Raw genomic sequence first — 21,615 nt, 5'->3', positions numbered from 1 at the left:
GTGTCCACCCCCCTTGGATGGTGTAGTGTGTTAATTGCACTAACCCCTCCCCCCCTCAGCTGGTGAGCGAGGAGACTGTAGTGAGGGTCTCCTTAAGAGCTAGATCACGAAAAAGCCATCCCGCAACAGGTTTTTTGCATTCCACCACTGCAGAAAATGAGTATGGCCCCAAATCAACAGCAGATCCTCCAGTGACCTTCCACTTGAGACCACAGCGCTGCTAGGCACTGCCGTAATGGACGCATGTGTAACCTGTAGTGAGGAATTATGGTGATGCAGGAGGCAATCATGTCAAGTAAGCACATGAATGTCCTGATAGTTAACTGACGTCCTGGCTGAAAAAGAGGCAGCAGCATATGGAACTCTTGCAACCTTGCTGGGCAGGGATAAGCTTTCCTTACCCTGCAGTCGAAAACGGCCCAGAGGAATGGTTGTACTTGGAGGGGCTGGAGGTGGCATTTTGTCACATTTATCATAAAAACTAGGCTATGAAGGATGGTCTGCGTGTGCCCTAGGCATTGCTGGTGTGTGGCGCTCTATCAGCCAATCGTCTAGGTAAGGGACAACATGGATCCTTCCGAGGTAGTGAGTTCCATGGCCAGACACTTGGTAAACTCCCTTGGGGTTGTGGTGACCCTAAAGAGCAGTACTTTGAATTGATCATGCTGACCACTCACCACAAATCTTGAAGTGCAGGGTGGATGGGCATATGGAAGTAGGCATACTTGATTGATTGATTGAGGGCAGTCATGAAATCGCCTTGCTGTGAAAGAGAGCAGATATCCTGGAGTGTTACCATGTGGAAGTCCTCCGACAGGATGTACTTGAGGGGCCCATGGTTGAGGATGGGTCGGAGGGAGACTTCCTTATTAGGAATTACAATGTATAGGGAATGCACCCCTTGCCACGGTGTAGCAGTGATACTGGTTCTATGCCCCCCCTCCCCCCCCCCCCCCCAAGTAATGTGTCTTGGAGCCAGATCTGGTGACTTAGTGGACTAGTGTGTGCACTGTAGGGGCCAGCGTTCGACATCAGGGTCACAGGTTCAATTACCGGCAGGGCCACTCAGCATTTCATCCTTCAGAGGTCAATAAAATGAGTACCACTGAACTGGGTAAAAAACTGTCATTCAGAGCCAAGATGCCATTCTAGGTGAACGTGCACTTTACAAATACATAGGTTATGTTGGAACAGACGCTGGCGTTTTGGGGATAGTCTGGGTCTGTGGGGAGGAAGGAATGTTAAGGAGTGTTTGCGTGAGATCTAAACAATACCCTTCCCATATAATGTCTGTAATGCACTGGTCAGAGGCGACTTCTGGCCAATGGGGAAGGAACCCCTGCACCCTTACCCCAACAGGCATTGTATTGTCAGGGGGAAGGAGAAGAGTGTCACTGTTTTGTAGGAGCGACCTCCTGAGGGGCTGTGCCCTTTCCACTACCCCTGCCATTATTCCCTTTATAGCCTCCCCTGTAATAACCTGGCGAGGGTGTCTGGTGCTGCTTAGATAAGGTTGTGGAAGTCTCAGGGTTGGGAGTTTGACACACTGATACGGAGAACGACAAAAACAAACCACGGACAGTTGGTGTTGCAGGGCACCTACAGGTTTAGCCGTACCTTCGGCTTAGAGCCAAAAAATACAGCAGCCATGCGCATCAAAAAAGAGAACGACACTAGAGTTTAAGCCCTGCGCAGCTGTGTCTGCAGTTTCTGAAGTGCAGCAGATGTTCGTGTTAGAGATGATTTTGCCTTTTGCCACCATCTCCTGCTTTTTATATTTGTCTGGGAGATGTTGGATGAGTTCCTTCATCTGATCCCAGTGGGCTCGGTCGTACAAGGAGAGAAGGCCTATGGACTTGAAAAAACACCAAGCCGGTCTGGAAGGGGCACATCTTCTGTACCCATAGAATTCATATGCTTCCTGGCTGCATGTACCACTGAGGGATTAGGGTGTTAGCAGGCCTCTGAAATAGGTAGGTTCGGAGGGAGAGGCTTTGTATTTCTTGTCTACATGAGGTGTGACAACGCATGCCTGCACAGGTTTCTTTAGGATGTCCCAAGTAGGTTTAAGAATGCCCTTGAGCATCATGAGATATTGAAGGAAGCGCTGTGTGGAGGAGAGGGTTTCCATAAGGAAATAGTCTTCCTTGGGCTGGCATACATTTCCATCATATTGAAGGTTGCTGCCCTGCCTAAGACCTCATGCTACGAGGTGTTATCTGGGGCCGAAAGCTTTTCCGGGTATAAATTAGGGTCAGCTTCAGCTAGGGGCACAGCATAAAATATTCCAGGGAGTCGGAAAACTGAACTGGGGATTATATGGCAGGTCATAGGGGTGTCACAGGGAGATCCGGTGCCGTCCCCTCCCCCCGAATGTGAGAAGTGGGGAAGAGCAGGCGGAATGTTGAGTGGAGAAGTAGGAACATGGGGAGTTGGAGGAAGAAGAGGACGAGAAGGTACAAGTGGCGGTATAGAGCTGCTTCTGTCCCATTGCCAAGGCTGGAGGTTAGCTCCACAGGAGGCTTAAGGGCCTCCTCAAAAGTACATTTCCTCCTATGAGGAACGGAGTCCTTGGATCCCTGGCGAGTTTAGCCAATATCCAACCAGTACTAGGCTGCACGTGGATGTGATGTTGCCTGGCGCTGAAGTGTTCTTGAAGAAGTTGGAAGGCTGGCTGTTCAAGATCCTCAAAGGCAGAGGAGGAAGTGGCTGCTGATGGCGGTCTGGAAAGAGCAAAGGGTGGAGCAGAGGGTGGCTCAGTAGATCTTGGCTCTGAAGGCTTGGTATCAAAGTGTCTCGGCTCTGAAAGCTTTGGTGAGTCTCGGCTCCAAGTGCCTTGGTTCAAACAGTGGGCGAAAGGGTGTCCTTCTATACCGGCCCAGAGGCGGCAGTAGACGTACGATGAGGACTTCTATGCCATATGGAAGGAGGGAGTCAGGCGCTTGGTGCCAATGATGACCGGGAGGCAGTGAAAGACCTGGGGCCTTTGATAAGACACAGGAGGTCCAAGATGGAGTGACATGCGGGAGAGTAGTACTCACCGCGGTAACCTTCACGGTGGGCCATGAGCATGGGGCTGGGGCATCTGCTTCGGCGTCAGCCTCTCAATCAGCACTTTCCGGCAAAAACACCTCCTCCACCTCCATGCCGGAAACACCCAGCAGCTACAGATCTTCTAAGAGATGGGAGATTTCTTCCTCCTCCTGACAACGTGCCAAGTAAGCCGAAGCAATGCACCGCACCCATAAATTCTGAAACGTCTTTATTTCGAAACGCAAGGCACGCCGCACAAGAGTCCTCTCGATGATCAGTGGACAAATAGAGATTGCAAACTTCATATAAGTTGGTCTTCAGATATTTTGTGTGTCAAGTTGGACAGAAATGGTACAGAGTCCTTTCCATCACATGGACATTCTAGGTCGTCTAAATGACGGCGGTCCAAACTGTAGAAGTCATCAACTGCAAGACGGAGTCGAAGGAGTACGCAGCGTTAGGGACCGACGAGTATGCAGGGTGGTTGTTTACATCGACGAGGAATGGATACGTGGGCCCAGGGAGAATATGTGGCGTCTGCCCATAACTCGCAGACTGTTTCTTCTCCGCCATCTGGATCATACATGTCTAACAATGGAGCAGGTGCACATATGCATACCAGAGATAGTTAAAGTCACTATACCTTACGACTCAAAAAGACCTATTTGAACAAAAAACAAGTTGTACACTAGATGGCGGGAGTATGCATAGCATGTGTGTTAACAGTTACACATGTCACCAGGTTTTTCAGATTATAAACGGTTTAAAGGTTTTTACGTTAAAAATGTTGCTTCCTGAAATTATTCCATCTTGAATATTCAATAAAATTGGCTTTCGGCTACTGTGTGGGTTGTCACATAAGGATCTTTATTATAGCGAACTATGCTTTAGGGTTTGTGAGTAGAGCCCACCTGTCCCCAAGGTCATTTTAAAGCAATCACTCAAAATCTGCATTGTCTTTAACAATGAGGGATCAAAAGGGGACTGGACCTCCTGTATGATACCTAAAAAGAGCCTAGAAGACTGGACATGCTCTCCCCTCTTGTAGCCATGGTAAAGAAGTGAACTCCAAAGGTCATAAGGGTGACCTCCTGTTAAAGCTACAGAGACAACAAGCTACAAAAGGTCTCGGCAGCTGCCTAGCCGGGGCTCGAAAAATCCACTCGCTATAGCGAGCTGGATTTAATCAGGACGAGCAATTTTTACAGCATACTCGCCCTTTTTGGAGAGTAAGAAGACAAACTGGCGTTTAACCGTCATCTCTGAAAACGGAGCAAATGTGACAAGATAACTAGATTTAAAGGCATCTTTATTGCTCACTAAGTGAATGAGTAATAAAGATGCTTTTAAATCTTTATTGTGTCACATTTGCTCCGCTTTCAGACAGAGGTCAAGTACATTACAGTTCGGTCGAGTAGATTTTTCAAGTTACTAGACCTGCAGGTCTAATAACATTTTTATTATTTTTCGAGCCTTGCTAGTGGAAACTGAACCTGGATTGGACTCTTCTGTTGGCCTCTGCCGGTCACTGTGTGAGACTTCAAGTGCCTCCCAAGAAGTCCTGGAGGGCTTTAGAAGTGTACTCCTGTGGTGGATTGGGACTTCAAAGTTTGTACCTTCTGGCTTTAGTCTTTCAACAGGATGAATCTGGTTGATGTATCCAACCCACGCTTCATCACATTCAGCTACAAATTGCGCCTAGGTCCTGTTCTACCACAAACCCTGATCATCACTGGCACTTTGCTTCTGAGCACTATTTCACTTGAAACTTTAAAAATTAATCTCTCCAGTCCCTCCAACTGGATATTTATTTATTTGGTTGTCATTTTGGTTATTTCATTTTACTATATTTGTCTAATTAGTTTTGGGATTTTTATTGCTTTGCATTTCGACTATTACTGTTTTAGGACTGCCTAAATATTGTACACATTTCCTCCAAGATAAGCCTGCCTGCTCTGTCCCACAGCTACTAGGGGGTTGAGCGCAAGTTTATTTGGCGACTTTAACATATCACTAAAAGATCGTGATTATTACTGGAGGTGTGTACTTAACCTACTAAACGAATGCTCCAATTTCTTACAGACCAGACAGTAGCTTCCTCTCACACAAAGACTAATATTGAGCTAACATGCTGCCATAGCAGAATATACTCCACAGGTAGTGTGTTTCCATCTCTGGCTTTTTGCCATATTTGACCTCATCCAAACTTTTCACTACTAAGCCCTAGGTAACCCTCAGCTAAGGATCCTGTCTATACCTACAATCTTTGGATCTGTACAACACATAGCGGAGCCATCTCTGGGCCACTATCCTAGTTCAGGTCCTCCTGTCAATTTCCAACTTAGTTAACACTCCCTAAACAACAGTAGAGACTTAATGTATCCCTACCACGACAGAACGCTTTAGAAAGCTCGTTCTAACTCCTTCAAGATAATCGATCCATCCAACCTCTCCAAAAAGGTCTCCAGGAACTACAAATACAGACAACTAGAAGAATTCTCTAAGAGACTATTCTCCGATATCTGCATCAAAGGACAACAAAAAGGACTTCTTTTACTACATGCATCGCAGTGTGAGATGGAAAGAACTGCTCAACTAAAATCCCATACGTATTCAAACTCACCCTACCCAGTTTCAGTATGGAAGTTCCTGCATCAGTCTATGAAAATAGCAACACCTTGATACAAGCATCAGACCATAACCTCAACATTTTGGATCTCTGGTTCTTCACTCAGACAACCACCCAACCACTAGCCAGAGCCACACCCCGGCCCCAAACCTACCCAACTGTTTAGCTGATGTGCTGGGGTACAGAGGTTTCTTCAAATCCTGCCACGTCAGCTTCACCTGACCACCTACTAATGTGCTCCAGAGAGGGCTCCTACCACTTCCTTTACAGCCCTGAAACACCCCTTCCCTGACTGCGAGGAACCAGAGGAAGAGGGTAAGGCCAGTTATATGAATTTCCACTGTCTTAACAGGCCCTCGTTAGCAGATTAACATTGAGAGATTTGTGACCACCAGGCATCAAAGGAGCCAGGTAGGATATTCTAGCCAAAAGACATTTTAACTGGGGAATTAAGAGCACAATGTGTAGCTCTCATCCTTCTCCCTCCAAACCAACACTCCCCAAGCAGTGGTAGCCCTAGACTCGCTGCAAGTACATGGTGCTCTACCTAGGGGCATCATGCAATTTGTATCCACCCAAAACTTTCTCATATTACATTCTCTCAAGCACGGCGCAGTAGGCAAAAATGAAACCAGCATAACGATTGATATCATTACATACTGCCTTAACATTATCCATGACATCACTAAGAATGCAACATAATTTCAATCTGAATATATGAAATTTAATGATGTGCTTTTAAATTATTTTAATTATCTGCAATTAAATGCTGCAATTTCATGAGCATTGCATTTGAGGTGCGAGATTTGGTTTGCAAGGCAGAGTTACTGTTAGCTCAGTTAACCATAAATGGCAAGTTGCAGAATTTAGGGGCTTTGTTAAGTAGCCATTACTTCACATTACTGTATTTGAGGTATTTCTGAAGTTTTACCAATTCTTATGAGCAGAAAAACCATGACCGTAGCACTTCGCTTTCTTTTAATTAAATTATGCGCTTTTTCATATACTATATAGCATTGTGATGCATCCTACTGAGACTGTCCAGGTCCATTCACTAGGGCCTCCCGCCAATCTGAGTGGGCTAGCCACAGGCTGTAACAGTCAGCCTTCCACACACACAACCCCAGCAGAGCTGCATAGCGCACCGGCTTGTAATTAACTATTGTATTGGGCCCCAGGTGGAGAACATACCACAGCAAAACTGAACCAGCGGCTTATGGCTTTCTGTAGTGGAAGGCATGTGCATTAGACCAGCTTGTGCATGGTATTTAACCATATCCTGCAGGCTCTGGGCATACAGCCTGGCAAATGGCCAGTCCCCCGAGTGAGCCTTAGGCTCCTTAGTGCTCAATATAGGTTTTTGCCACAGCATTTGACTTTTTCACAATCTGCATAAATAAATATAGGTAGAAGAGCTTTTGATCCACTATTTACACTCTGACTTACCACCCCCATTATCATCTTTGAGGTCAGGGATGCTTCCACAGGCCAAGAGTAACCCATACAACTTTTTTTTCCAGGTCACAGGGTTTGGGCATCTCACATACAGTAATGGCCACTAACAAAAAACTCCAGCAGCTGCCAGCTGTTGCCACCAATTAGGTCGCCCGAATCTTCTGATAATCTGTCGATTCTGCAGTGGAGGTAAAACTGTTTTAAATGTTAAATGATCCTTCATGTGCAATGTGATGTGAACAATGAGTATCTGAGGAGTCCCAGTCTGACAATGATTCAAACGTTTGAATCTATGAAAGATTTAGGGGCATAAGTATCAAGCCTTTTTCCCGCTTGCGAACGGAAAAAGGCCTTTTTAATCGCAAATTAGAGAATCACAAAATTTGCGATTCTCTATTTTTAGACTGCATTTAAGGAATCGCAAATTGCGATTCCTTAAATGCAATGTATGAAGCACAGAAAAAGTGTGATTTGGCCTTAAGGCATCACAAATTACCACCAACTTCAAGTCGGTGGTAATTTGCGATTTCTTTGAAAAATGCACTTTTTTGCATTTTTCAAAGTGCCATGTGGTGCACTGTGCGCCACATGTGCAAACATGCATATTTCAGGGGAGCAACTGGGTGTCCTTGTGATACCCTGGCACCCTTGAAATTGCATTCTCATTTTGCGATTCTATAATTGCGAATCGCAAATTGAGAATATCTTACCATTCATTCCTATGGGCCTCTTAGCCCATAGGAATGAATGGGAAGGTATTCTTTAATTGCGAATCGCAATTTGCTAATCGCAATTAAGGATAGCCAAGGAATCGCAAAATATTTGCGAATTTATTACATCGCAGTTTGACGATTCTCAAATAGCGATTCTCTAAAAATCGCTATTGGAGAATCGCAATAACGGTATTGGATACATATGCCCGTAAGTGGCTAAGAAGGGGAGACCGGAAAAAATCAAAAGCTAGGAAGTTGTGTGTGAAAATGCTCCAGCATCTTCGGTATAAATAACTGTTTGACTGTTCCTAAGGCAGTTTATGGTGCTTCTTTGAAATTATATATTTTTGGGTCCATGAAAGTATTACAAAGGTGGTCTTTTGCCAATAGAGCCCATTTAGCAGTGGAAAACATTACGGAACCAGCCAAAAGGCAAAATGAGATAATCAAGTCAACAGTTTGACACAAAAACCCTCTGTCAAAACAGTGGTCACATTTTGCTCTTAAAATCTGGATTTGGAAACCTGTGTAAAAAAATTATCAGCATCTGTATACATCTTGCAAACTCTGCTATCACCAATACATACTCTTCTACCCATTTCCACATAGGTGGCACATTTGACAGGCAGGGACTTCCCATGAAAGAGCCTGAAGAAAACAAAAAAGAACGTCTTACAGTGGTAGATGCATTTATGACTGCATTATGCAAAGGTAAGCAGATGCTTCACATTCTCGTAGCAGAAAACAAATCTAAGGAAGAGCACTGAAGATTCATCCCTATTCCGAGAACTTCACTGAACCGTGAACTCGGAGCAACATTAAGGGGCCTCCTCCAGCGCTCAATTTGTGAAAGAAAGCGTGCCGGTGCCCGAAGCTCTGAACAGAAGCCAATTTCTAGTGCAATTAAGCAACAGTACACCGATTACCAAGGTCGGTAGTCTTTAGTCCAATGCCAGACTCTCCCTGCCCCTTTTTCTTTCTTTTGCAGGTGCCTCCTTTCTGTTTGTGATGGTTTTGCAGTCTTTTTCTTCCTCAGTCTTTCTGATCCGTGTGTATTTCCCCCTCTTGCACTCAGCAAATAGCTCATGTAGAAAAAAAAGTGCTGGTTCCCAAAAATAAATGCCAGGTATGTTATGTTATATAGAATTTCTATAGCGCACGGCTACTCCGACAGAGTGTCCCGGCGCTTTTCACTTGCAGCTCAGCGAGAATAACATAACATGGAAACAAAACGGAAAAAGTCAGAAGAAAAAAAACCTAAAGATTAAAAAGCCAGGTCTTAAGGCTCTTCCTAAACAGAAGCAAATTAGATGTGCTCCGTAGAACCAGAGGCAGCGAGTTCCAAAGCTGGGGGGCTTTCAAACTAAAAGAACGCCCCCCAGTACGGGCTTTCCTTACACGTGGCACCAAGGCCAGGTATAGAGCTTCTGATCGTAGAGAGCGGGCTGGGCGATAAAAAGTCAACCTCCGCTGCAAGTACTTTGCCCCTGTGCCAAACAGAGCTTTATGCATCAGGGTCAAGGTTTTAAACATGATCCGTTTCCGGATAGGCAACCAATGCAGCGCCTGCACCAGCCCGAAGCCCCCGCTCGCCTATGGAATCCAAAAATAGCGCGAGCCGCAGCGTTCTGCGCCACCTGCAGGCGCTGGACCAAGTAGTCCGGGAGCCCCAGAAAGAGGGCATTGGCGTAGTCCAGTCTAGAGCCTATTAGAGCCTGAACAGTGATCCGCCTGTGCTCCTCAGAGAGCAATGGTAGAAATTTGAAAACATTTTGTTCGGCAGGACTCGCTGCCTTGTCACCGAAATCTACAAACATCAGAACACTGCTTCAGACAAGCTTGGCTGCAACAGTATCTAGCAACTTCAATACAAATAAAAGCAGACATAGTGTGCCGCTAGAAACACATGAAGCGAGCAACAGCTTTCAGCAATTCACTGTGCAGAGCTCAACGTGGATCCCTTTCTCCAGGTCCCCCTTCTCAGCAGGATCTTCACCCCGAGGAATACGACTCCTTTTCCGAAGATCTGCAGGAGCAGTTTTCAAACCTCATTAAGGTCAAGTACTGGCCGGGCAGCTGCTGGCAGAGTGATGTAAATTAGCTCCGAGGGGCTTCAAGCATTGAAAAGGTCCCATGGAAATCGCATCTGAATAATTTCATGCCCTGAAGAAGGTGTTACCCCAGGAAAGGGGGTGTCACACCGAAACGCGCGTCGGCGTCTTGAACTGAATTGTTCGTCACACAGATTTATTAAGATCGTACAACTTCAAAAGATTAATCCTTTGTTTTTTCATTCTTCTTTCCATATTTGGATATCTTTGATTGTATAATCTCTATCTTCAATTTACTATTTGTGTGGTTTCACGCCTTATAAGACTCGCCTACCACATTGGGCCTCTAAATTGTTCATTTTTTTAGACTTTAGGATGTATGTTTTATATGTCATTATGGTGTGATTGAGTATGAATGAGAGTCTTGAATAATTTTATATCTTAGATTTTCCATGGGCATTATTGTTTTGTAGGACCATTTTGTCCTTTGTTTGTTGAATTGTTTTTGCAATTTACAATTTGCACACTTATCAAGTAAGTTTCTCTCAATTAATTTGAAAATTTAAAAAAAGGATAAACATCTTTATTTGTTTTGCATCGTAATTTATGCATGGTCTAGATAGAGTGGTTCTTGTCTCAAAAATTGACTTAGATGCATTAGTTAAAAGATTGTAGGTATAGCAGACTGTTTTGTGTTTACTTTTGATTTATCCCCTGCTGCTCTACCTCTATTGACTTAGGGGTTCCCCTTTTGTAGTGGTGTTCCGCTGGAACCAGTCAAAGACCATCCCCAGACAGCCCCGAATAACTCTCCATCGAATGCCTGATCTTTCCCGCATGTGAAGAGCAGTTGAGTGTCATCTGCGTAGGATACAATCTGGGCCCCAAAAGCCTCCATCAATGCCGCCAGAGGGGCCATAGAGATATTAAAAAGAGTCGGGCTCAACACAGATCCCTGTGGAACTCCGACTCCCAATGGCGGCATCTCTGCGGTGCTTTGGGAAACCCAGACTGTTTGGCGGCGGCCCTCGAGAAAAGATTTAAACCATTTGAACACCGTCCCCCTAAGACCGATGTCATAAAACCTGGCGAGAAGCGCCTCATGGGGGGCGGTGTCAAAGGCCGCCGACAGGTCTAGCATGACAAGCATGGCCTTGCCGCCTACATCCAGCGTCTCCCGGATGACCTCCGAGACCTCCAGCAGCGCCGTCTCAGTACTTAAATTGGGACGGAACCCGGATTGTGATGGATGCAGGAGATGGTTGGTTTCTAAGAAACCAGACAAGATGCCATGGACATGCTTCTCCGTGATCTTAGCTAGGGCCGGGAGAAGGGAGATTGGCCTGTAGTTGGCCAACACCTCGGCGTCTAGTCCAGGCTTCTTCAGGAGGGGGATCACCATTGCCCTCTTCCAGGCGCATGGGACCCTTCCCCCCCTCAAGGAGGCATTAAGGAGAGGATTAACCAATGGGTTCACCACCGATGCCACCCTGGCCAAAAATTTGGCCGGGCAGGGGTCCAATGGCGAACCAGATTTAAGATTGGTTAGCAGCATCAGGGAAGCTTCGTTGGAGATAGCGGGGAACTCCTCCAGCACAACAGCTGGCATGGACGATGAAACAGATCCCACCCCAATGCTGCACCCCCCCTCACCAGACCTCTCCGGAAAAGAGGCCTGGATGGCCTTGATCTTCTCAGTGAAGAAGCTAGCAAGATCACAGACCCATGTGTCAGATGACGCTGGAAGGGGCGCGTTGGATCTCAGGGTCGTGAACTCCCTCACCACAGTGAAGATCTCCTTACAGGAGTTCATAGAAGCCTCTATCCTCCTAGCCAAGTATTCCTTCTTCGCACACAAGATGCCACGATGGTACACTTTCACTGCCGCCCTATAGGCTAGTTTAGCCTCCTCGTCATATTGGAAGCGCCAGGCCCTCTCCGCAACCTTACACTGGCAGCGGGACAGGCGAAGCGCCTCTGTAAACCACGGCGCAGATAGTCGTTTGGCCGTGGACCGAGGGGCAACTACAGGGGCGAGATCGTTCAGCCTTTCTGCCAGCCAGATCTGCAGGGCCTCGGTGTCCCGCTCCAGATCGCCCGTGAGGGAGCACGGATGGTCCACCAGCGCCTGCGCCAGCATCTCAGGCGTCACTTTGTGCAGTGCCCTTGAGACTGAACTAGGTTGTATAGGGGTGTCGCTATGTGGGAACACCGCCTCCGGTATAGAGAACTTAATCAACCTGTGATCAGTCCATAGCACTGGCACAGTATCGATGTCGACAAGAGAAGTCGAAGAAAACACTTGGTCCAAAGCGTGACCCCTCTCATGGGTGGAGCCCGTGACAAAGGGTGCGAGACCCAGCGGAGACGTAATGTCCATCAATCTGATTGCGTCCGAGTCGTCCTCCACATCCAGATGGAAATTAAAGTCACCCGCCAACAAGCAGTGCTGTGTGGACAGGGCCAGTTCGGAAAAGGCCATCTGCAGGTCCTCGAAAAAGGAACCCACAGGACCTGGAGGCCTGTATACCAGTAGCCCTTTCAGTGCTTGGTGCGGGGACAATCTAAGCGAGAAAGCAAGAGCCTCAGAACCACAGAGAGGATTCAGGGGGAGAAGAGAGCAGGAGACACTCTTCCTCACCACCACCGCTACTCCCCCTCCCCTACCCTTGACCCTATCCTGCCGGAAGATGTTATAGGCCGGAGGGATGGCCGCGAAGATGTCCGGGTTAGACGCCTCACCCAACCAAGTTTCGGTCAGTAGGAGGCATAAAGGGCTTTCCCTGACCAACAGATCATAGATGTCCAAGGCATGGCTGCCTAATGATCTGGTGTTAAGCAAAAGGCAAGAATGGATAGCACAAGCCTCATCTGGTCGGCGGGCGGCCACCGGAGCCCAAGTAGGCGACCAGCCACAACCCGGGCAACATCGTTTTCCCCTTGTAGCGTCCCGGGAATGTTCTCCGCCAGGAGCGAGAGGAAGTCCGCATAGCATGAAGAATGGATGAAGAGTAACAAAGCATCCTAGCGGGGCGCCAGGTCTGGCCAGAGTCTCCCGCCGCTCCGTCGCCTCCGAGTCGCTGACGGGCGCAGACAGGCAGGACTCTGGCGAGACTCAGGCGTAGTGAAGGCGCTTCACCGCTGCGCGTGACCGCTGCGCTGCGGAAGTGATGTTATATAGGAGTAACAGGCGGAGTACTAGAGCGCTCACCTGGATGTTGCAGGAGCGTCCCAACCCGCTCCAAGATGGCGGCCAAAGTGCGCGCGGGAGCCCCGTGAGCCCGGGCCCGCCAAAACAGCGGTGCGTGTTTTGATTTTACAGTGCAGGTAAGGGCCAGGGAAGGGAAACCCCGCGATAAAAGCAAGGAATAACGAAAATGAGAATGAACCAAAATAAACAACAAGGAAGCTTAAAATCAATAAGAGCAGCTAACAGATGAGCGTGTGCGTGCTGCAAGCGCTAGATGCCCAGTGACGGTCACCTTTCCAGGCGGACCTACAGGGACTCGGCGCCTGAAATAGATTTTCCAGTCGGAGCACTAGAGCGCTCACCTGGATGTTGCAGGAGCATCCCAACCCGCTCCAAGATGGCGGCCAAAGTGCGCGCGGGAGCCCCGTGAGCCCGGGCCCGCCAAAACAGCGGTGCGTGTTTTGATGATTTTACAGTGCAGGTAAGGGCCAGGGAAGGGAAACCCCGCGATAAAAGCAAGGAATAACGAAAATGAGAATGAATCAAAATAAACAACAAGGAAGCTTAAAATCAATAAGAGCAGCCAACAGATGAGCGTGTGCGCGCTGCAAGTGCTAGATGCCCAGTGACTGTCACCTTTCCAGTGCCCCACCCCCCCTGGCAATCACTAGCTCAAATTAATCCCTGGCCACTTCAAGAGTTGTTAAGTCCCTGTTCCATCCCGCTTCTTCTACAGAGACGGGAATACAACATTTTTCATCAACTTGTGCAATAACCACTGAGCTCACCTCTTCTACCACCACTCGGAATTTGCTCTTGGTGCTTAGAACTGGCTTCACGCCAGATAGCCACTGAACACCAGAGAAGACTTTAGAAGGCCCGATGAGCACTTGTCCAGGATAGAAGCCATATGAATCATCAAAGAAGAGACCCTGGAAAGGAAGAAAGTATTAATCACAAATAAACAAAATTTAATTGCAAGAGTATAAAGAATTTAAATACTGTTTCTACAGTCCCAAATCCTGCCCTAGCAAAGCTTCCACCATTGCCAGACAAAAAAAAAACTATTAGTGTAGAAAGAAAAATGTGTTTAACTATGCACCCTTAACATGGAGGTTTTGGGATGGGACCAAAATACACATTGCAAATTTAACCTACTCACTTTATGAACAAAAGAGTAACACACATGAACTTCGCACCCTTAACCCAACAAAGAGTGTTTGGACTACACAGACCACACTAGACCAAGTGAACAATTAAGATACAAAGATGGAGAACAGCCATTGAGCGTGTACTTACCGAGTCACTGACATGGGGGCAGACATCATAGAGTTTGGACCCATCGTCTGAGCTCATGGAACATCTACATAGGAAACCAAACGACAGAGTAAAGCAGGTGAAAAAATGCAGAGGAAAAATCTAATGCATACCTGTAAAAACGCAAAAGAAAGAAAAAACTAAAATTGGAGGTTCACTCTGGCAATCTATGTTGCACGCAATGCAAACAAACTCCATGCAGGTTACAAATAGCCCAGAGACTTTGGTCTTCACACGGTCACTCACCAAAAGCAAGAAGGAGACTAACTTAAGCAAAAATATTATGGAAATCAAAATATCCCTACTGCAAAAGCAGACAGAAAGGAAGCACACTGCAGTGCAACAGAGGGTTTGGGTAGACATAAAAAAAAAAAAAAAACTGACGTTAAAACAGTGAAAAAAATAAAGGACTTGCTGAAGTACCAGTTAACTAAGGAAATAAGGCAAACCACAAGCCAGGACGCTCACTAAATGGAAAGATAAGTTATACACGTCCTATGAAGAATGCACAAAAGCTGGTGTTGACTGGTGCCACAGTGTGAAAATAAATGGTCTTGAGCCTAAATGTAGGTTTACAGTTGATGCTCACATGGTTAATAAGAATAGAGGTAAAATAAGTTGCCTTAGAAATCAAGTTATACCTTGCTCAAGAACGAAGAACCTAAACTAAAATGCCCAAACAAAGCTGCAACCAGAGCAGGAAATGGGAAGCCAACAGCTGGTCCCCACTGATAAGCTTGGTCTTAACTATTAGGTACCACTAACAAATAGGTGGGTTGGGTGCTGAATTTTAAAACCCATTGTGACTAGGTTCCAAGTATACATACCTTCTGATAAGTGTGCAACAACGTAGCACCTATCTATTATTTCTTTAAAGATTTCTTAGAAGGAAATGTGTTTGTTTTCCAATCTAGCTCACCATCATAATTATAGAAATTATAGTGGTTTAAAAGGCTGTTTTTCTTTCAAGTAAAAGTGCAGCCTAAACATGATTGAAGTAAAAAATGACAAATACAGACTGAAGATAGCCCTTTCTAAATGACTCTGAAAGGAAAAAAATGAAAGGAACAAGTACATGTTTGGCAGATCAGAGAGAACTTTTGATCTTGCCACATAAAATGCAGCTAAGTGCTCCAAAGTCCCATAGTGTTGTGTCATTTAGGCATTTTATCTTCAAAGGGAGGCCAGAAAAACTTCCATTAATTATGTCGCACCCATTCTGCTTGTTTGTCTGTAAACCAACAATAGATGATCTGGATAAGGTGTATACAATGTACTTCCAAGACTGCTCGAACCAGGCTAGCTTTTCAGGTTATCCCCTTTAACATACTCTGGGAATTTTGCCACGTAGTAGTAATCCTTAAATACTGGCATACTTCCAGCCCTGTTGGACACCCCAGAGCTAGATCATTCCTTAATCCCAGAGGAAAGTTAACCAGAACATTAAGATAACATTAAAGACAGCTAAGAAACAGGTTACACTGAATGGGTTTCCCTACTGGAGCGTCAACTCTGAAATTAGAGCACAAACACATTTTGCTTACAAAGCATTACTAATGTAAACAATAGCAGTGTTACCTCTAGACTGAGCTTTGTACCAATTCAGTAAGGAGCTGGTGTTCTACACCAATCAGTGATACTTAATCTTATTTTCCAACAGGTTGGTTTGAAGAGAATAACCCATGTGCAGGTAGCCTTATAAGTGGGCGTTTAGTTTGGTCCACAAAGTATGCAATAACCCTTTTCATATCTAAAAGGGAGAAGAATGAGGTGTCCTGCAGAACTGAAATTTTGGAAGAACAGGGAGTGAAATGGCTTGATTAATGTGAAATTATGAAATTACTTCCGGATGAAAATAAGGAAGAGGTCAAGGAGCTATGGACTGTAGTTTAAGGTGTGTGACAGCAGTGCTTAATTTGAGCCAGTGGTTTGCGGAGCTCGGTACGGGCACTTAATTGTTTGCACCGGTACTTATAACAGTGCAACACATGGTGGATCTGTCTGTCTAATTTTGAAATAACAGTTAAAAATAATTATTTATACATTACAAATGACTGGTAATTACCCAAGCCATTCTTATAGCTTTGGGCAGCCTGTAATAGCCCTAATTGTCACCCTTGTAGAAGTGTCAAGGTAGTAGTTATTGCCAGCAGAGTCAGGGGCAATGGGTGGTACTAGCTGCAGTGGCCACGTGACAAGAGTTCTGTCACTTTTTAAAATTTATTTTTTTACACAAATTAAGCACTGTGAAATAGTCATATGCATGTTTGTCCATCGTATTTCTACAGTGCGAACCTAAAAGGCAGCGGAGCGCTTTACAGGGTAAAAGACAAGGAAAAGGTAAACGAATGACAGGAGAGGCAGCTGGGTTATAGACGCTTAATGCATTGTGAGGTAGTGTTCTCTAAAGCGGTGCGTCTTCAGCTCTTCTCTAAAGTGGCCACAAGAAATGCTACTTCACAAGACAAGTATTAGAACGCACATGAGCACTGTTTCAAAGGAAGAGTCTATTAACTTGAAAAAGACTACATTTACTTCGCAAGAAAATTAATGCCTTGTGACTGAGAAAAAGAAGTTCTTTAAGCCTTCAAAATAAAGTTGTTTGCCAGCTGGTTCTCTAGCACTGATGTCTTTTATAGAATCATATGCCATCTGTAAATTCCTCCACTGGTAAAGCAAACAAGGCACAAGTAACGTCTACATGTGTATAAAAGACTAGCAATGAAGCTCTTCACTAAAGGCAGGTGGGCTCACTTATCCATACTTGCATGACACACAATTCCGCCCTCGAACACTCCCCTTTTACAGATTGGTAGCATGTCTTATGTAAGCGCACCGTAACAAACAATGCATAAGTGACAGGTCATCACTGGCATAATGCCGAAACGTCGTCTCTATTAAAGAAAAGAATCCTCAAATTTTTGGCTAAGCATTTATTCTTATGGAGCATTATTGTTTTTTGACCGGTTAGCATCTTCTACCATAGTCAGTAAGCTTTTTCAGACATACTTGTCAGCGACAACATTAAGATCTACATCGGGCGGGAAGCAAAGGAAGCAGACAAAGGGGTGCACCCGTTTCAAAACCAAAGTCAACTTTACGCTAAGCACTGGAATTGATGTCACACACATACACATACACACATATACACATACACAATATATATATATATATATATATATATATATATATATATATATATATATATACACATACACATATATACATACATATACACATACACACATATATATATATATATATATATATACACATATACACACACATATACATACATATACACATACACACACATATACATATATATTTATACATATAAAACCTACTGGTGGTCACCAGTAGGTCGTTCAATAGTTCAAACCTAGTTTCCATTGGAAAAGCGTTTGACTTCCCTATCTCATTGTCGTCGGTTGACAAATCTTCACTACGTTTTTCCAAAAAGTGCAGAGGTGATTCTTGCTTTGCATAGAAAGTTTTGGGGGGGCGGGGGGGGGGGGGGGAGAGGGGGGCAGTCAGGTGGGGACCGAGAAAAAGGTGGTTAGGGGGGGTGGGGTGAAAAAACATGCGTTTCCCATGTTAATTCATCTAGGCACTTTAGACAAGCACTTTAGACACTGCTACAGTCCAAACCGCGGAACAGTATTCCACCAAATTTGGCAGAAAGGAAGCGGCTGGTCTAGAAAGCTCCCTCTTTAGGTTGAGCATTCAAGACCTCTTGTATATACTTTAGTATATACTTATATGTGTATGTACTATTTGGGCTCTGGAGATCAGCCCTAGGACTTGTCTGCTTCCGCTTAGAGATTCATTTTTTTCTGTACAACTGCCTCTATTTAACTATCTTGATAGAAAACAATCAGCAGAGGTCAGTAAAATACCAGAATTGCTTTCTGCTGAGACTTTTTTTTAAACATTTTTCTGGCAACTGCCTCTATCTTTGATAGAAAGCAACCAGCAGAGGTCAGTAAAATACCAGAATCACTTTAGCATTCTCTAGATTCCAGTCCATAGAAATGGTCTTCCACGAGCACCCGTAGACAATATTTTTTCAAATCTTGTATTGAATATGCTACTTACCAGTATGCATCTGTTCTTGGCATGTGGGCTGCTGAATTCATATCTGTGCATAGATCGCCGCCTAGTGTTGGGTCCGGATGTTTGCACGTTGTTGTCCTGGAAGAGTCTTCGAAGTATCCTTGGATAGGTGACTCCTCCCCTGGACTACAGTGCGCATGGGCATCCCCTCCATCCTCAGATTGTTTTTCGCCATTGTGGCAGTGATGGAGTAGATACAGAAAGTGATGACCATGCTTGCAGTAATTCTGAGAGCTGCAGCTGCGACAGGCGCCGGGGAGGAGGGAGGGCGATATGAATGTCAGCAGCCCTACATGCCAAGAACAGATGCATACTGGTAAGTAGCATATTCAGTTCGAGGCATGTGGGCTGCTGAATTCATATCTGTGCATAGAATACATAGCAGTGCCCTCTATTGGCGGCGGCTACCCGTGCCAGCTGCAGCGGTCTGAAAAAGTGTTTTGAGAACAGCCTGTCCTACAGCTGCCTGCTGTTTTGACTGCACATCTACGCAATAGTGTTTTGTAAATGTGTGTGTAGTGGACCATGTGGCTGCTCTGCATATATCATGCAGGGGAATATTTCCTAGGAAGGCCATTGAAGCCCCCAACTTGCGGGTTGAGTGGGCTCGTGGTGGAATAGTTAATGTGCGTTTTGCCTTTTGATAACAGATTTGAATACACTTAACTATCCATCTGGCTATCCCTGCTTTGGAGATGGCGTTACCTTTGTGTTGTGGGGCAAAGGCAACGAACAGTTGTTTTGTCTTCCTGAAGGGTTTAGTCCTGTCGATGTAGTACATGAGGGCCCTCCGTACATCTAGTGTATGTAGTGCCCTTTCTGCAACAGTTTGTGGGTTTTGGAAGAAAACGGGCAGTTCAATAGTTTGATTCATGTGGAACTGCGATATTACTTTGGGCATGAATTTGGGGTCGGTACGTAGCACGACCCTGTTGGCGTGAACCTGTATAAATGGCTCTTGAATGGTTAGTGCCTGGAGTTCACTAACTCTTCGTAGGGAAGTGATCGCTACAAGGAAGGCCACTTTCCAGGTAAGGAATTGAATCTCGCATGAGTGTAGAGGTTCAAAAGGTGGACCCATCAGGCGTGTGAGGACCAAGTTGAGGTTCCACATTGGAGCCGGTGGGTGACTAGGTGGAATGACTCGTTTGAGCCCTTCCAAGAATGCTTTGATGGCAGGTACTCTGAATAGAGAGAGGTGCTGCCTGGTTTGCAGATAGGCTGAGATCGCGGTCAAATGGACACGTATAGAGGTGTACGCCAGATTGCATCGGTATAGGTGTAAGAGGTAACAGATGATGTTTTGGATGGATGCGTCCAGCGGGTTAACGTCATTATTACCGCAATAAATGACGAACCGTTTCCATTTGGCTGCATAGCAAGCTCTGGTAGTGGGTCTCCTGGCCTCCTTGATGATGTCCATACAGTCAGGTGGCAGGTTGAGATAGCCAAACTCTAGGACTTCAGGAGCCAGATCGCCAGGTTCAGCTGTTGCGGATCTGGGTGCTGAATCTCTCCATGGTTCTGCGTCAAATGCGCGGGTTTGATCCGCAGCCTTTGATGCGGCACCACGGAAAGTTCGAGGAAGGTGGTGTACCACGGCTGGCGTGCCCACGTGGGAGCAACTAGGACGAGTGTCAGGGAGTGTTGTCGGAGTTTGCGAGCCACCAGCGGTATCAACGGTGCTGGGGGAAAAGCGTACGCAAATCTGCCTGACCAGTTCATCCATATCGCATTGCCCTGCGACTGCGGATGTGGGAATCTGGCGGCGAAGCTTTGGCATTTTGCGTTTTCGCTTGTCGCGAATAGGTCTATCTCTGGGTGACCCCACTGCTGGAAGTACGGTTTGAGTACCGATGGGTGTAACTCCCACTCGTGCATCTGGTGGCTGTGTCTGCTGAGCAGATCCGCCATCTGGTTGTCCTTGCCAGGGAGGTGTTCTGCCATGAGTACCATGTTCCTCTGAATGGCCCACTTCCACATGCTCTGAGCCAGATGAGACAACTGTGGAGAGTGTGTTCCTCCCTGCTTCTGTATGTAGTACATTGCGGTCATGTTGTCCGTCCGGATCAACACGACCTTGTTGCACAGGTGTACTTTGAAAGCCTTCATGGCCAGGAAGATTGCCATCAGTTCCAGAAGGTTGATGTGCATCTTCTTCTGTTGTGTCGTCCATAGTCCCTGCACTGTGTAGTGGAGTACATGAGCTCCCCAACCCTGGAGAGACGCGTCCGCTGTCAGTACTATCTGTGGGACAGGCTCTTGGAACGGTCGGCCCTTGCAAAGGTTTTGTGGATTCCACCAATGCAGAGAGTTGTACGCCCGACCGCTCACCAACACTAGGTCTTTCAACTGTCCTTGAGCCTGATTCCACTGACGTGCTAGGCACTCCTGAAGTGGGCGCATATGTAACCTCGCGTGCGGGACTATGAAGATGCAGGAGGCCATCATGCCTATCAACTGCATAAACACTCGCGCTGGAAGTGAGTGATTGGGTTTGAACTTGGAGATCAGCAGTTGTATTGTTGATCCTCACTAAATTTGGCTGAGCTGTGGCCGCCAGAGTGTCTATAGTCGCACCTAGGTACTGTTGTACGTGTGCGGGCTGGAGATGGGACTTTGGGTAATTTAGTGAGAATCCCAGACTGTGAAGAAGGTGAATGGTACGGGACACGTGGCTTGCACATTGCTGGGCTGACCTCGCTTGAACGAGCCAGTCGTCTAGGTAGGGGTAGACGTGTATATGCTGTCTCCGTAAATGTGCTGCCACCGTAGCTAGGCACTTCGTGAAAACCCTGGGCGCTGTTGTCACGCCGAAGGGAAGGACTTTGAACTGATAGTGCTGCCCCTGAACAGTGAACCTGAGGTACCTTTTGTGTGAGGGGTGGATGGGTATGTGAAAATACGCATCCTTGAGGTCCAGTGATGCTAGGAAGTCTCCCTGCTTGAGAAGCGGAAGAACTTGCTGTAGAGTGAGCATGTGAAAGTGCTCTGAAAGAATGTACTGGTTCAGGGGTCTCAGGTCTAATATAGGCCTGAGCGACCCGTCCTTTTTTGGGATTAAGAAGTAGAGGGAGTAAACCCCCGTGCCCTGCTCGTGGATGGGTACGA

General features: G+C 46.1%; 1 protein-coding gene across 1 annotated transcript in view; it reads right to left on the bottom strand.

Moving 5' to 3' along the window:
- Window positions 1-21,615, bottom strand: part of UBE2O (ubiquitin conjugating enzyme E2 O) — a 563,443-nt gene that overhangs the window by 418,834 nt on the left and 122,994 nt on the right. The window contains exons 5-6 of the mRNA XM_085616919.1: window positions 14,371-14,434; window positions 13,860-14,003 (exon numbers count right to left, since the gene is read on the bottom strand). Of these exons, the coding sequence (XP_085473045.1) occupies window positions 13,860-14,003; window positions 14,371-14,434 (208 nt within the window). The remainder of the gene's footprint in view (window positions 1-13,859; window positions 14,004-14,370; window positions 14,435-21,615) is intronic.

Source organism: Triturus cristatus, chromosome 7 (genome assembly GCF_964204655.1).
Source record: "Triturus cristatus chromosome 7, aTriCri1.1, whole genome shotgun sequence".
NCBI classification, from domain to species: Eukaryota; Metazoa; Chordata; class Amphibia; order Caudata; family Salamandridae; genus Triturus; species Triturus cristatus.
This window is presented reverse-complemented; position numbering and strand designations above follow the sequence as displayed.